Source organism: Lithobates pipiens, unplaced genomic scaffold (genome assembly GCF_037356315.1).
Source record: "Lithobates pipiens isolate NorthernLeopardFrog02 unplaced genomic scaffold, aLitPip1_a1.2 Scaffold_3, whole genome shotgun sequence".
NCBI classification, from domain to species: domain Eukaryota; kingdom Metazoa; phylum Chordata; class Amphibia; order Anura; family Ranidae; genus Lithobates; species Lithobates pipiens.
The window spans coordinates 96,092,761-96,110,578 of record NW_027507790.1 but is presented as its reverse complement, the minus strand read 5'-3'; the positions used below and the strand labels follow the sequence as shown (position 1 = coordinate 96,110,578).

General features: G+C 46.8%; 1 protein-coding gene across 1 annotated transcript in view; it reads right to left on the bottom strand.

Annotated features, from left to right (window-relative positions):
* The window catches only part of RFC5 (replication factor C subunit 5), a 94,075-nt gene that overhangs the window by 711 nt on the left and 75,546 nt on the right, over window positions 1-17,818 (bottom strand). The window contains exon 10 of the mRNA XM_077462060.1: window positions 3,785-3,839. Within this exon, the coding sequence (XP_077318186.1) occupies window positions 3,785-3,839 (55 nt within the window). The remainder of the gene's footprint in view (window positions 1-3,784; window positions 3,840-17,818) is intronic.

The following is a 17,818-nucleotide window of genomic DNA, read 5'->3' as shown; positions in this document are numbered from 1 at the left end:
CTGTCACACCGTATTTGCGCAGTGGTCATAGAAGCGCACTTTTATTTGAAAAAATACACTTTTTTGATAAAAAAAAATAAAAATAAGAAAACAGTAAAGTTAGCCCTTTTTTGTTGTTTTATATTGTGAAAGATGTTACGCTGAGTAAATTGATACCGAACATGTCACACTTCAAAATTGCGCCCGCTCGTGGAATGGCGACAAACTTTTATCCTTAAAAATCTCCATAGGCGACATTTAAAATATTCTCGATGGCATTTTTTGCATTACAGAGGAGATCTATGGCTACAATCATTGCTCTCGCTCTACCGATTGTGGAGATACCCGACGTGGTTTGAACACCGCTTTCACATGCGGGCACCACTCACGTATGCGTTCGCTTCTGTTCGCGAGCTCGGCAGGGATGGGGTGTGTTTAACATTTTTTTGTTCTTATTTATTTTACCTTTTATTTTGACACCGTTTAAAAAAAAAAAAATGGTGTCACTTTTAGTCTTATTACAAGGGATGTAAACCTCCTTTGTAATAGAAAAAAGCATGACAGGACCTCTTAAATATGAGATCTGGAGTCAAAAAGACAAATTTTGAAAAAATTACATAAAAAAAAAAAGTGCCTTTAAGAAGTATGGGCGTAAGTGACATTGCTTTCGCCCCCTGCTATGGTATGGAGACGGGTGGGAGCCATCTTCCCCTCACTCGTCTCCATACTTAGCAACGAGACAGACACGATTGCCTCAGCCTCTGCAGACTGCTCTGGTAAGCGGCGGAGGGCACCGGATCCCTGCGGGAGGGGGCCCTCTTGCTTCACCGATAAAAGTGATATCATGGTGAATCCGCTGCAGAGACCACTTTTGTCTTGTAGCCGTTCAAACACGGGGATACCGGGGTTATGACAGCTAGCATCGGCGTGTGGCGGTTGGCAAGTAGTTAAAGAGTACCGTATATACTCGAGTATAAGCCGAGATTTTCAGCCTCTTTTTTGAGGCTGAAAGTGCCCCCCTCGGCTTATACTCGAGTCACCGCTGTCTGACTGCCCGAACAGCGTGTCGAGCAGACAGACAGCGGCCATTCTACCTTTCAAAAGCCGCGCCTCCGGCTCCGCCTCCGCCTGTGATAGGCGGAACACTCAATTTCCCAGCAGTCAGTGTTCCGCCTATCACGGACATCGGCTCATCCTCGTACTACGGACGAGGATGAGACGATGTCTGTGATAGGCGGAACACAGACTGCTGGGAAATTGAGTGTTCCGCCTATCACAGGCGGAGGCGGGAGGCGCGGCTTTTGAACAGGGGAATGGCCGCCAGGGCGCCGACGAAGAGCGGCGATCCTGGCATGGGACGACACGGAGGCTCGGGACGGGACGACACGGAGGCTCGGGACGGGACGACACGGAGGCTCGGGACGGGACGACACGGAGGCTCGGGACGGGACGACACGGAGGCTCGGGACGGGACCGGACGGAGGCTTGGGACACAGGTAGGCTGGACACACAAGGCTGCACGGACACACACACACACACACACACACACACACACACATGGACACACACACACACACACACATGGACACACACACACACATGGACACACACACACACACACACACAGGGAGGGATGGATGGATGGACACACACACACACACAGGGATGGATGGATGGATGGACACACACACACACAGGGATGGATGGATGGATGGACACACACACACACACAGGGATGGATGGATGGACGCACACACACACACACACAGGGATGGATGGATGGACACACACACAGGGATGGACGGACACACAGGGATGGACGGACACACAGGGATGGACGGACACACAGGGATGGACGGACACACACAGGGATGGACAGGCATATCTCACCCTCGGCTTATACACGAGTCAATAGGTTTCCCAGTTTTTTGGGGGTAAATTGGGGGCCTCGGCTTATACTCGGGTCGGCCTATACTCGAGTATATACGGTAAGTAAAGAAACAATACATTTCTCTTATTTGCTCCCCTTTGGTCCGTTAAATATACCCTTGAAAGATTTTATTTTATAAACAATGTTATATTCAGCAGATTAAATAACAGTCTGTAGTGGAGGCCACCATGCTAGTGATCAAGATCTAAAATGATCAATATATAGAAAATATAATATAAATAAAATTATATATATATATATATATATATATATATATATACACACACATACACATACACATATACATACACACACTGTTTGGCAAGTGCAAATACATTTATATTTTTTTAAACAATCTCAGCAGCTGACACAAGTAGTATAGCCAACTTATAACATAGATCAGTGATGGCGAACCTTGGCAGCCCAGATGTTTTGGAACTACATTTCCCATGATGCTCATGCACTCTGCAGTGTAGATGAGAATCATGGGAAATGTAGTTCCAAAACATCTGGGGTGCCAAGGTTCGCCATCACTGACATAGATCATAGAATAAGTGTAGCGCCCAGCATTAAAGTATCAAACTGTTCAAAATATGGCTAGATGGCAGTCATAACAGAGGATTGTGCGATAATAGAGCATAGTCCATAAAAGGGGTTATATTTAGCAGATTAAATAAGAGTCTGTAGTGGAGGCCACCATCCCAGTGATCAAGATGTAAAACGATCGCGTCCAGACAAATGAACCATCGCCAATGGTAAAATTGCACTCTCTGGACTTGCTGGCTGTTGCTAAAGAGCCTCAAACACATGAAAACATCTCTGAAAATAACGTAGTGAATCATCAACACCAACGTTACAGGACAGGATCAAACTGGGAATAAATAAGCTCACCCAGAGTCCAGAAGTCGTCTTATAGTGTAGTAATTTTATTCCAAGTGTAAAAGGTGCATAACCAAAAAAGTATAAAAAAAACAAACAATAGAAAAAAAATATGAAGCTGCTGGCGACCCGGAATCGCTCAGAATCAGGACATCAATGCCAGGTAGGCCGCGTATCCCGACGGGGTTCCCCAGGCAACATCCTTTTGAATGAAACGCGTCTGGCAGGATACCTGCCATTTGCATCCTGCTGCTGAGCGATTCCAGGTCACCAACAGCTTCATATGTGAGTTTTTATTGTTTTCTACTTTTTCCGTTATGTACCTTTAGTTTTGGAATTAAATACTACACCGTGAGACGACTTCTGGGCTCTAGGTGAGCTTATTTATTCTCAGTTGGATCCTGTCCCGTAATGTTGGCGTTGACGATTCACTGCATTATTTCCAGAGCTGTTTTCATGTGTTTGAGGCTCTTTAGCTGCTGTAACGGCAGCCAGCAAGTCCAGAGAGCATGCAATTTTACCACTGGTGGCCATTCATGTGTCTGGACTCGAACGTTTTACATCTTGATGACTGGGATGGTGGCCTCCACTACAGACTGTTATTTAATCCACTAAATATAACCTCTTATGGACTATTCTCTATTATCACACAATCCTCTACCTCATGACTATTTATCTTTATTTTCTTCTTCTATGATAAATATTAGCCCATAACAGTCCAGAGACAGAAAGTACAAGAAGTTATCAGTTAGCCTCGTTCACGGCTATTTTAGTAGACAAGACACCTCCCACTATCATGGAAAACTGAGGGAGGTATTATGTAGTGCTAACATTCCCTGTCTTATGGTGACACAGCTGCTCATTATAGTTGTCACCTTAGGATAGGAAGTGATTTAGGCAATGTTGAGATTGCCACCACATCTAAGGACCAGTAAGCTGCAATACTACCAATTCTGTTCTTCGGTTTAAATACACTTTAAAATATAAACAACTCACTCTATATCTGCCATCTTCGTCAACAAATGCATACGAATAGATGGTGGAAAATCCACTGTATGGATGAAAAAAAAAGAAATAATGTTAAAAATATGCTTTGAGCAGAAACATGCAAAAAGGATATTCAGCACATCCAAATTGTTTGGATCCAGCTACTTTCTACAAAATAAAGTGCATCTCTAGCCAAAGTTAGAGTAAGAACCTTTGTCTTTTTTTTCCTTACTGCTGTCTGTCTCACCTTTGTACATTTTCTCTCAACCACTGTGCTAGTGACCATTATCACCAGGCCAAAAGGTGAGGAGAAATCTAAATTGTTAAAGTTGTTACTTGAACTGGAATAGTAAGTAACTCTCCCATTGATACTAGTTACAGATGTGTTTTCCCCTTACGTGGGAAAAATGTGAAGGTCGTTCACACCAGCATGGTCTGCTGCGGTGCGTTAACACACTGGTTTGCAAATTAAGACTGCCTATTCTTTGAAATAGACTGCCAAAGTAATACTGAGGATAAACAGAGTGCGCATTCTCAGCAACACACATCAGTGCATTTCTGAAAGTTGCACCGCTGTGCTATTCAGAAAGAACGGTACCGCATTGCACCAACAAGGTTTACTGCATTGTGATATTGTGAATGGCCTCTTTTTTTCTTACAAATAACGTTTTTTTATTCAAGAAGAGTACATATTACAATCACTTAGGGCTGCAACTAACGATTATTTTCATAATCGATTAGTTGGCCAATTATTGTTTCGATTAATCGATTAATAACATAAAAAAAAAAAAAAAAAGAAAAATGTGGGTCAAATTGACATTCATTTTCAACCACAGTGACAGGAAAATTTGGAAATAGAAAACTTTAGTCAAAATAGGATTTTTATATACAGCTTACCTGTAAAATTCTTTTCTTGAGAGTACATCACGGGACACAGGAGCTTCATTACATAGTGGGTTATATAGGCACCTCTTGTGATTGGACACTGACTAACCTCAATTAAGGAGAATTCCTCCCCTATATAACCCCTCCCATATGGGAGGCACCTCAGTTTTGTAGCAAAGCAATAAGAAACCACGTAAAACACAAGGGCGGGAAGCTCTGTGTGCCGTGATGTACTCTCAAGAAAAGGATTTTACAGGTAAGCTGTATATAAAAATCCCATTTTCTTGATCATACATCACGGGACACAGGAGCTTCATTACATAGTGGGATGTCCCAAAGCAATGCTCAGTTTAAGGGGAGGGAGACAAAGATCAGAATTATAGTCCGTCATTGACCAGAGGATCTAAACTGCAGCCTGCAGTACACTGCGCCCAAAGGCAGTATCCTCTTGCCCTCCGACATCCACCTGATAAAATCTGGTGAATATGTGGACTGATGACCAAGTCGCAGCCTTACAGATCTGAGCCAGGGAGGCCTGGTAATGCACTGCCCTAGTTGAGTGTGCTTTCACTTGAAAAAGGAGGACTCTTCCCCTTTACACTATAGGCCTGAAGAATAACTTGTCTAATCCATCTTGAGAGAGTGGACTTTGATGCCGGTTGGCCCTTCTTAGGGCCCTCTGGAAAAATAAACAATCGGTCTTTCTTATCTGAGCAGCTGCCTGGAGATAGACACTGATTGCCCTTACCACATCTAGAGTGTGCAAAGACTCTTCTTCTGTGGATCTGGAAAAAAGGATGGTAGGATTACATCTTGATTCAAATGAAATCCTGAAACCACCTTAGGTAGAAAGGACCTATTAGGACGCATCACTACTCGGTCCTTATGAATAATTAGATAAGGTTCCTTGCTCGAGAGAGCTGCCAGCTCTTACACTCTTCTAGCCGAGGATATGGCTATCAAGAAAACAAATTTTTTAGTCAAAAGAACTAACGAAGCCTTATGCAATGGTTCAAATGGTTGTGCCTGCAATGCCGAGAGAACCAAATTCAGATACCATGGACATACCGGAGGTTTGACTGGCGGCCTTAACCGCTTGGCCCCCTGAATGAAAGCCCGCACAGAATGTGATGCAAGTGGCTTCTGGAAAAACACTGACAAGGCTGAAATCTGAATCTTGATGGTGCTTACTGCCAAATTTATTTCTAAGCCTGACTGGAGGAAAGCCAAGATCCTGCCAACGACATACTTTCTAGGATGCCATCCCCTGGGTTCACACCAGGAAACATATGCCTTCCAGATTCTGTAGTAAATAAGCCTGGAGGCCGGCTTTCTGGCATTGACCATAGAAGAAAGGACTGGCTCCGAGAGTCCACGGTCTCTCAGAATGTGGGTCTCAGCAGCCAAACCGTTAAATTCAGACTGTAAATCAGGATGGTAAATTGGACACTGCGAGAGCATATCTGACCGGAGAGGAAGGATCCAAGGCCTGCCTACTGCCAATTTCATGATCTCTGCGTACCAAGGTCGCCGGGGCTACCAATAGAACAGACTTAGTTTCCCTCTTGACTCTTCCCAGGAACCATGACAGAAGTGGGTATGCTGGGAAGGCATGAATTAGATTGTACCAATCCCAGGGAATTGTCAGAGCATCTGACCCCTGAGCAAATACATCTCTTGTCCTTGACACAAACTTGTCCAGCTTCCTGTTGAATCCGGACGCAAACAGATCTACGTCTGGAGTGCCCCATTTGGGACATATGGTCTGAAATATGTTGGGGTGTAGAGCCCATTCTCCTGGGCATAACTGTTGGTGGCTTAGAAAGTTCGCTTGCCAATTTTCCACTCCTGGAATGAAGACTGCAGAAAGGCATGGAACATGCCTCTCTACCCAAGCAAATATGCGATTCACCTCTCTTTGTGCAACCAGACTCCTGGTGCCACCCTGGTGATTGATAACTGTATTCGAACAGGGAGACTCTGTAGTCTGTAGGACCAGTTCATGAGGGCCATATAAACTGCCCGAATTTCCAGAATATTTATGGACAGTAGTTTTTCGGTCGCAGACCATTTCCCCTGCGTGCATACTTCTTCCAACACTGCTCCCCAGCCTGTCAGGCTGGCATCTGTAGTTACAATCTTCCATGGAAGAGGAAGAAAAGTTTTGCCTTTCAGCAAATTCTTGGTCTGTAACCACCAAACGAGACTCCTGCGTGTCCCAGGGGATAGATACATAGGAAGGTCCAAGCTGCAAGGATGCATCTTTGCAAAGGCCTTGAGTGAAACTGGGCGAATGGAACGGCCTTCGAAGGAGGCGACCATTTTCCCTAACAGTCTCATACACAGCCGAATGGGAGAAGTCATTCTGCCCAGTATTAGCCACACCAGAGCCCCTATAGCCATGGCCTTTGTAGAAACACCCTGCCCTAAGCGGTGTCGATGACCATGCCCAGATACTCCAACCTGGTAGCAGGCTGCAGGGACGACTTTTCTAGGTTTATAATCCAACCTAGGTGTTCCAGGTGTTCTAATGTTTTGACAACACTGTGGTTCAAGAGCGTTATGGTTTGCTCTATGAGTAGCAAATCGTCTAGATAAGCTATCATGGTTATACCCTGAGCTCTTAGGTTTGCCATGAGGGGGTCTAGAATCTTTGTGAAGACTCGAGGAGCTGTAGCGAGACCGAAAGGCAGGGCCACAAATTGAAAATGGCGCTGATCTACCACGAACCTTAGATACTTTTGGTGTGCGGGAAATATTGGCACATGAAGATATGCATCCTTGATATCTATTGATGCCATAAACTCTCCCCCTTGCAGGGAAGAGACCACAGAGTGTATTGACTGCATTCGGAAAGACCGAATGTGCAAAAACTGGTTCAAATCCTTTAGATCCAGGATAGGTCTGACATCTCCATTTGGCTTTGGAACGGTGAAGAGATTTGAGTAAAAGCCTGAACCCTGTTCTTTTCGGTCCACTTCCACTATCACCCCTGGGATAGTAAGTGATCTAAGGCCAGAAGTAGCGGTCTTTGCTTTACTGGATCCTTGACCTTAGGAAGCGAGATGGTGGAATCTCCTGGAACTCTAGTTTGTAACCCAGAGATATTAAGGAGGTAACCCACTTGTCCCGAATCTCTTCCCGCCAGGCTTCTGCAAACTGCAGGAGCCTTCCCCCCACTTGGCCGAGTGGAGGCGCCCCTTCACAAGGAAGCTTTTGGGCTCTGCTTGGCAGGCTTTTGCCCCCAAGTCTTTTTCTGCCCCTGGGCGTGACATTGGGCCTTTCATCTAGAGGGAGGTTGGGAAGGCCGTCGCCACTGCTTAGAGCTTGATGCTCCGGGAGAAAGAGAACGCCTAAATGATGGACGTTTGTTCTTTTTGATTGACAGGAGAGTAGATTTACCCCCTGTAATCTTTTGGACGAATTTATCGAATTCCTCCCCAAATAAGCGTTCCCCTTTAAACGGGAACCCAGTCAAATATCTTTTACACGACAGCTCAGCTTCCCAGTTCGAGCCACAGGACCCTTCACATGTGTACCAACAGGAGAGACAAACGAGATGCTTGTTGGACAGAATCCAAAATCGCATCAATCATAAAACACAGAATTTGAGGAATTTCTGCATAATTCTCCACTTTCTCACTGGGAAGGCAGCCAAGCATCTGCTTAACCTGTTCCTTGAGGAACTGACACAACCCCACAGTTGCGACTGTAGGTTGCACTACAGCGCCAGCCATGGAAAAGGAGGCTTTCAATAACCAATTTCCAGCTTATCAGTTGGATCCTTAAATACCTGAGCATTAGCCAAAGGACAGGTCAGGTTTTTATTCACACAAGAAACAGCCACATCGACAGATGGGACCCCCCCCCCCCCCATTTCTTGGTGAAACTTTCCTCCAGAGGATAATGCATTGAAAACCTTTTAGGAGGAGCAAACAGTTTATCGGGATGTCCCCAATCCTCATACAACAATTTATCCATTAAGGGATGAATTGGAAAAGGCAGTCTGTGGGATTTTCCTGACCCCCAGGGAAGAAACAGAGGATGTAGCGGCCTCAGCAGCGGGCATTCTGAAAGTGGTATGCACCAATTCAGTGTAATATTGAACTTGCTTTCTAAGTGCCTGGGAGGAGGGGACTCTCTCCTCTTCCTCTGATTCATCCAACTGTTCTTGATCCCTATCCCATGACAGGGATCTCTCCTCATTGTCTGAGGTGTCATCTGAAAGAGGAATTTCAGCAGAGGGAGGGGGATCTACCCCTTTTTCTGCTATTTTTCAGGGAAGCTGAAATAAAATTCATAATTCTCCCTTCAAAACCCTCCAATGTAGCCTTAAGGGAGTCTTCAGTGACATACGCTGGGGCTGAAACATTAGGAGAGGCTTCAAAACCTGACATAGGCATTGACTCATCCTGTGAGGCTGGCTCCAGTCTTGCAGGGGGGGATGGTAATCTACAGGCATCTTTAGGACCCCTAGACCTAGGCGGTGATTTACCAGAGCCCTTGTTACCTCTCCCTGAGACCCTCTTACGAGGAGACTTAGTCCTAAGCTACAAAGCAGGGGTACTTGTACAAAAGTGCAATCACTGTTGTGCTACAAGTCTCATATATGCTTAAACTGCACAGCCTGATGCTGAGTAGGTGTCTTAGGTTTGCCTGGATCCAACCCCTTAGGATGCTTACTGCCCACAGCTCTGCGTCCTCCACTTACAGCCCCCTGGCGTTCCGGGCTTTTAAAATTGCCGCTTTGGCTCATGCGCAGTAAGCGCCGTGCACGCTGGTGTGCACAGCCCGCAACCACACCCCCCTCTTTAATATGGGAGCACGCACACGCACGAGGACTGGCGGCATCCGAACGGGGGGGGGGGGAGGACCACCTACAGAGCCACGCGGGACCCCAGACTACATGGGACCTCTTTTTTTACCTTATTTGTGGCAGAGTCTGCAGCGGAGGCTATGAGCCATCCGGAGACTGGCTTCACTGAGCGTGTATACTTGGAAAGGCATGTAAGTATGCATCAGGCTGCTCTTACTCCCTCTAGTGGCGGAAACCAGGTAAGACATTCAACTACTCACATGAAGAAATCCATAATATATGATTTATATAGGATTAACTTCTCTTACCTGTCCCCGCCGCAGGAACTGCTGAAACAGACAGATTCCAGCCTTCACCCATCACGGCGGTCAGAGTTGTGCCAATCTTCAGGATTTTTTGGGTTCCTTCTCAGAGGAACCTTACACCTGGACCTTGTAAAAGACTCTGCCAGAAACTTTTGTGCCACTGTTTAAATAGTATACCAAGTCTGGTTTTCCCAGAGTCCAGTCTTCTAAAGGGGAGGACTTACAGGCAAAACCTTGTTTCTTCGGATGACTAGGCCCGGGTACCATATAATTTTGGGAGCCAAATATCGGCCCAAGATATGGATCCAGTTATCATAGCCCTTAGACCCCTGCAGGGACCTGCATAGAGCTTTCTTCATAGCACATGTTTTACGTGATCAACGACCTTAGACACTGAGGTGCCTTCCATATGGGAGGGGTTATATAGGAGAGGAATTCTCGTTAATTGGGGTTAGCCAGTGTCCAATCACCAGAGGTGCCTATATAACCCACTATGTAATGAAGCTCCTAAAGAGAAGCTGGAAGGGGTGAGTATAAATACGGGTGTATGGAGGGAGCAGACAAGAGCCAGATGTTGCTCCTTGTCTTTGCCCAGGTAGAAAAAGTAGGATAATTGCACTGCCAGGTAATACAGGTTAAAGTCTGGCAGTGTTGTGCCCCCTATTTCAGTGGGGTTCTTCAGCACTTACCAGGACAATTTGTTTCGGGTTTTACCGCACACAAATTAATTTTGGATGGTTTATATGGATTTGAAAATCCTCAGTGGTAAGTATACCACCGTAGCATGCCAAAGGACATATAGAAATTTTGGTAGTAGAATCATTTTGATTAGGTTTACACGGCCCATAACGCCCAAGGGCAGCCTGGCCTATGTCTGTGTTTTGGTTTTTAGGGTTGTGAACAGGGGTTCCATGTTCAGTCTAACATACTCTTCCAGGGAGTGGGTAATTGTAATACCAAGTTATTTCATCGAGCTAACGTGAATTAGGGGTGTGTGTGTGTGTGTGTGTGTGTGTGTGTGTGTGTGTGTGTGTGTGGGGGGGGGGGGGGGCTTGGGTCTCTGTGGGGACTTTTATATTGAGGGGAAAGATCTGGGATTTATCCCAATTAATTTTTAGACCCGAGTAACGTCCAAATTGTTGTATTACGTCTAGGGTCCATCCTTAAGGAAGGGCCATCGTTTTCTAGGTATAGTAACGTGTCATCTGCATATAGACTGTTTCTATCAGGTGTCCGCATCGTAGACCCTTGATCTCAGGGTGTGCGCATATTGATGTTGCCAGGGGTTGTACAGCTAGGGCATATAGTAGGGGAGATGGGGGGCATCCCTGATAGGGGAAAGGAGTCAGATTTTCCCATTAACCAAGACCCTGGCGCCAGGATTTTGATACAGGAGTTTTATCCATTTAATAAAATTGGGTCCAAAACCAAACCGGCCTAGACACTCCCAAAGGTAGTCCCACTAAACAGAGTCAAACGCCTTTGCAGCATCTAAAGACACCACAACTCTGGAGCCTATCTGGTAGTGTCCAGCCTGCAGATTCATATATAGTCTGCGCAAATTAAATGCTGTGTTTTTTGCAGGCATAAACCCAGTCTAGTCCGGGTGGATTAGGGTCAGGATCACCTTATTCAATCGTAGTGCCAGAACCAAGATCTTTATGTCTAATTGAAGAAGGCATATTGGGCGATATGACCTAGGGAGTGCCAAATTTCTACCTCATTTGGGTATAAGTATGATAAAGACTTCACTCATGGATTTTGGTAGGGAGCCGGATTTAAATATGTGGGTGAACAGTTCATGTAATTTAGGAACTAAGGTCTCGCTATATGTCGGGCCAAGGCAGGATATCGCCTCCACAATATCCTCATTGGAAATGGAAGCTTCCAACATCACGGTCTGGGACTGAGTTAGTGCAGGCAGGGCGATATTAGCCAAGAGTGCCACCACATCCTCCCTGGGGTTGTTGGTAGTAGATGAATATAGCGATGCAATGAATGAACGGAACACACCGGCTACCCCATTCAGGTCACTAATCAATTGGTCAGCTGCATTTTGTAAGTAGGTGGTCTGTGTTCCAGATAGGCCATTTGGGGCCCTGCCCGCTCTCTGCATTTGTACATCCTCTGTTTACTGTAGAAGATTTTCCTCTCTGCTTTCTCAAAGTGGAGGCTATTGACCACCAAGGCCGTAGTTTCAGCTGCTCTCTCTACATCTGCCAGTTTTTGTTCCGCCTGCCTGACCACCTGGGAGGAGATCCTCCTATACCTGGAAAAACGTTGGGAGAGTATCATGCGAGCATGGGATTTAAACGAGTCTGAGACAATATCAAATGGGGCCGAGTCCCCGTTGGTTCGAAAAGAGAGTTCCCAATCGTCTCCAGCCCCCTCTATGCCTGGAACCTCTGACAACAAAAAGGGGTTACGTTTCCAGGCATAGGATGTAGGAGGGGAGTAAAGCCTGTGCTCTATCAAGTAGGGAGCGTGGTCAGACAATATGCGTGGGCTAAATCCCACATCACCAAGTAGCGGCAGAAGGGAGTGGGATATTAGTACTAGCTCTATGCGTGACATGGTATTATGCGTTGTTGAAAAGCAAGAGAACACTTTATCCTGTAGGCGACCTGCCCTGTGGGTCGGATCTGAGCGTCAGCAGTGTGAATTGCACGGTTTTGGCCACTAGTATTGCAACCCCCCTAGAGTTGGCGGTGTGGGGGGCTTGATAAAGCCAGCCCACCCAGGGTTTGAGGGTTAACATTAGTTGGCCCGTGAGGTGAGTTTGCACCAACACCATGATATCCTCTCGCTGTGCCTTAAACTAGGATAGTGCAGAATTTCTTTTGGGCTTAGCCCCAATACCTGCATATTCCATGTAACACATTTTAAATTAGGCATGACCCAACAATTAAACTGTGTCCGCTCCCCCATCTGACAGTACATATCCACCCTCCAATTATGAGGGCGTGAAATGTCGTCCACGGAACTCAGGCCGGCATAGACAGGATATAAGTCTATGATTTGCAGGGGCCCACAGAGCACAACAGCAGAGTAAGCCCCGTGTATTGCTTATACGTGATACTACCTACTATATACCAACATTCGTATCCCCCCTTCACATGTATTTGCAGAACAATTAAACCAGCAATAAAACTAAGTAAACTTGAAAAAACACTCTGGCCAGGATGGACAAACATCGTCCAGGGTATGCCCCGGAGGCTAACTGATGTATCCAGGCAGGACAGGAAAACAGTACTTGAGTTGCATTACCAACATTACATTTGCGAAATAGAACATCGGGTTGGGTTCTGTGAGGACTCCCGTGACTAGGGGGACAAACGTCTGCTGAAAAACATGCAGCAGTGTGAGAAGTATGATCCCGGTGTAGGACTTTCAGGATCCCGGACATCATATCGGGACCTTGAAATGTTGATATCGTAGCTCGAAATGTTCAAGTGTTCGGGACTTTAGTCACTTCCTACCAGCAGAAGTCCAAGTGAGGAGGGGGAGAAGGGGTAGTGTGATCAGTGCATGCAAACAGGGGAGGTATGGGGTGGAGAACTCATACTCACGGGTAGCCTAGGGCTGGGAGTCAAATTCACAGTACCTTTGCAAGGAGCAAACCACATAACCCACATGTATTAGGTGTCCAACTTGTTGGCCCTTCCGGCATAGTCCAGATGGTAAGTGATGTGTACGAGCCATATCCTATGCAGGCGCCGGGTTGGGTGCCGCTCGGTCCTCTAGCCAGGCCAAAACAGCCTCCGGCTTGTCGAAAAAATGTGCCGTCTTCTCCCATGACACGAAGTCTGGCGGGGAAGAGCATGGTGTACGAGTAGTGTCAGATCTAAGTTGCCGCTTGACTTCAGTAAAGTGCGCTCTTATTTGTTCAACTTTGCGATCGTGTGTGTCTTTTTTTGGTGGCGACATGATCGCCTTAAAGTGTGGGAGGCTAGAGACTGTTTGGAGGGTAAAAAAAGCGATGTTAGCCCAAGGATTTGCAGTGACAAAGATTGTACAAGCGGAGCTGCCGATTAGCACTCCTCACACCATGCCGGTCCAGGCCACGACCCTGGCCTCCTTGCTTTTAATTCATAGCCATACTTCAGGAACAGAAGTACGACCTTACTTAAACAATACAGACAGCAATACTTAAGAGGTTTTAATCCTCTCTTGCGTTATCTAAAACACAAAGTGCTAGTTAAAAGAATAAGTTCCCTTTTTAGAAAAAAATAAATGCCAATTTTTTTTGCAGATAAAAAAAATGTAATACATGTGAAAAACGATAATACTTTACAGTTCCGCTCAGGGGACAGTCCCTCTGGTAATGACCCCTTAGCCTGCTTCCTGCAGCTCAGTACATCAACAAGCAGTATAACGTAAACCAAAAGGAGGGGAGGGTGCTGTGTCCGTCAATGAACGTCGGAGAAAGGGATTTGATGGTGAGTACAAAAATCCTATTTTCTCTTTTGTTCATTGACGGACACAGCTTCAGTAATCTTGACTGTACAGACGTCCCCAAGCAGTGTCATAAAGAGGAATGGGAACAGCAACATAACTTCACCCACAACCAGAAGTGCTCCCTAACGGGGGAGTCATCATCTGAACCAACCGCATCAGAACTTGCTGTCAACATATGCATCAGAGTGCAAGCATTCAAAAAAGGAAATTTTCTCTCAACAGAAACAAGAGTATAAAACTGCAACATTACACGGCCACCTGCAAAACTTTGCGGCCAAAGCAGGCATCAGAAGATGCGCTTACATCCACTTGTAGTATTTTGTAAAAGTGTGAACGGACAACTAAGTTGCCGCCTTAGACACTTGAGCAACTGACGCTTGATGTCAGAAGGCCCAAGAGGTCCTAATTGCCCTGGTGGAGTAGGCCATGACAGGAAAGGGGGGCACCTGTCCCTTCAAGGCGCGAGCTTGGACCACGATCTGTCTGATCCACCTGGAAATGGTGAACGACGAGACCGCCATTCCTTTTTTCAGACCAGCTACCGAAGGGAACAGAGTCTGACTTCCGGAAGGGAGCCGTGGCAAACAGATATACCCTTAGAGCCCGGACCACGTCCAGGGAATGGAGGGGCACATCCTTAGAATGTGTCTGTTTAGGACACAGAGGTGGTAACACAATGTCTTCATTGAGGTGAAAAGCCGAAACCGCCTTCGGTAGAAAGGAAGGTTGCGGATGCTCCTTGTGTATAACGAGATAGGGCGACTTGCAAGACAAGGCCGCCAGTTCCAAAACCCTCCTGGCCGATGTAATGGCCACTAGGAAGACCACGTTCTGAGAGTGTGTTAAAGGTATTTCCCTAATGTTCTCAAATGGCGGTTTCTGAAGTGCCAACACCAGGTTCAGATCCCACGGAGGTAAGGGTGGATGCACTGGAGGACTACATGCCAGACCCCTTGTACAAAGGTGCTCACTAGAGAGTGAGACACCAGGGGTTGTTGGAAAAAGACAGCCAAGGCTGATATCTGTCCCTTGATGGTGCTTAAGGCCAGTTTCTGGTCCACTCCTCGCTGAACAGCAGGATCCTGGAAACAGAATAAGTGCGCGGACGCCATACCATCTCCTCACACATGGAGATATAAGCCTTACACGTACGATGGTATATCTTCCGAGAAAATTATTTCCGTGCTCTTAACATGGTGGAAATCACAGAGTCAGACAGACCTTGGTTCCTTTGCACCTGGCTTTCAACAGCTATGGCGTTAAAACTAGCAACGGTAAAGCAGGATGAAGAATCGGGCCTTGTGACAGAAGGTCTTCTCGCAACGGTTACCACCAAGGAGCACCCGCCACCACCAGGCATTCTAGGTCAGCATACCAAGGATGGCAAGGCCAATCTGGGGCAATCAGTATCACCGGAATCCCCTCGGCTTCCACTTTGCAGAGCAGATGTGGTAAAAGTTTGAGCGGAGGAAAGGCGTAAATCAGCCGGTACTGCTCCCATGGAGCCACCAACCCATCTGGCGAGTCTGCCCAAGGATCTCTTGTCCTGGACACAAACCTTCGCACCTTTCATTTGAGCTGAGGCCAGGAGATCCACATCTGGTGTGCCCCATCGCAGGCAAAGAAGCCTGAAACACCTCCGGATGCAATGACCACTCTCCTGGGTCCAGCATCCGGCAACTTAGTCCGCTTGCCAGTTTTCTACTCCCGGGATGTATATGGCCGACAGGGCTGGTACGTGGCGCTCTGCCCACCAAAGGATGTGAGCGATCTCCCGTGCTGCAGCAGAGCTTCTTGTTCCTCCTTCATGGTTGACATATGCCACCGCCGTGGCGTTGTCTGACTGGATCTTGATCGGATGTCCTTGTAGTCTCATCGACCACGTGGAGAGGCTTAGCGTGATCACTCAAAGTTCAAGCACATTGATCGGCAACCGGGATTCCTCCCTCGACCAGAGGCCCTGGGTTGTTTGTACTCCCAGTACTCCACCCCAGCCAGTCAGGCTGGCGTCCGTTGTGATCACTGTCCAATGAAGAGCTAGGAACGACTTCCCGGACCGAAGATCTCAGCCAGCAGAGAAGAGAGTCCCTGACTAACTGGCTCACCTGAATTTGTCGATCCAGTGATAACGGAGATTTGTCCCATTTTGCCAATATCTCCTTCTGCAAGACTCTGGTGTGAAATTGGGCGTGCGGAACTGCCTTGAAGGAGGCCACCATGAGGCCCAGGACTCGCATGCAGAAGCGCAGACGACCACCCGAGGTTCATCAACAGCTTCACCACAGCTCTGAGAGTTTGGAAGCGAGAGTGTTTCTCCCTTCAGACAAACTGTAGAGTCCAGCAGTAAGCCTAGGTACTCCAGGTGTTGAGTCGGCACAAGAACAGACTTTTTTTTTGAGGTTCACCCACCCAAATTCCTTCAGGGTTTGCATGGCGATTGCCACATCCTCCCTTAATTCTAAGGCGGAAGCTGCTCTCGGAAGGAGATTGTCTAGGTAACCCACGATTGCGATCTCACGTTGTCGCAACGCCAAAATTGGAGCAAATACCTTGGTAAAGATTCTGGGATGATGAAGCCAAGCCAAAGGGGAGAGACACAAACTGATAGTGGTTTTCCCCCACTGCAAATCGCAGAAACCTCTGATTACTGGAGTTGTGTCTGTCAATGATCAATAGAGAAAAAAAAATAGCATTTTTTTGGAGCCTCTTAAGCGTTGCACCAGCAGATCACTGGTGCCATGCAGGTCTCCTCCAGATCTGTCAGAGTATCTGTGTGCTTGTACATCCAGTACGGGAAAGCAGATGCAATCTGACAGGAAGAATCAATAAGCTACCATGGCTTTCCACAGCTTGATACCATCTGTCTACTTCTTTGGGAATTTTAGTCGGAAGCGCTCATTGCCATAGTTCCCACTTGCCGAAGAATTTCACTCTTATTGAATTCTCCCCAACATGCGTGAAAAATCAAACAAGTATAATAGGGCCATTTGCTTGGAGGTGAAATGGAACAATCCATCCCCAAGCACAGAGGAGAGTGGGGAGCAGTGCAATGATTTAAAGTGGTTGTAAACCCTTACAACACACTTTGACCTACAGGTAAGCCTAGATTAAGGCTTACCTGTAGGTCCAAGAAATATCTCCTAAACCTACACGGTTTAGGAGATATTTGCCGAAAGACAGGCACCGCTGTCTGCGGTGCACTGAGCGCGGCACCCGTCAACGGCGATATGCAGCGCGTGGAAGCTCCCGTGCGCATGTGCAGGAGTGACGTCATCGCGGCTTCGCCGAATGACAGCGGCGGAGCGGCGAGACCCACCGAGAAGATGGATGCGCCGGACTACAGGGGACAGCGGTGACATCGCTGGCTCCTGTGTCAAGTAAGTGACACATAATGGACTACTATTGCGATGCATAGTAGTCCATTATGCTTTACCTTTGCAGGGAATGAAAGAGGAAGTAAACTCATCAGGGTATACTTCCTCTTTAATTTGCAAAGTAAAACTGATCTCTAGTGGAATCACTTTTAGCTGGTATACTACTCACTGATGTTCAATACAGAAAACAGCACTGTGTTCTGCC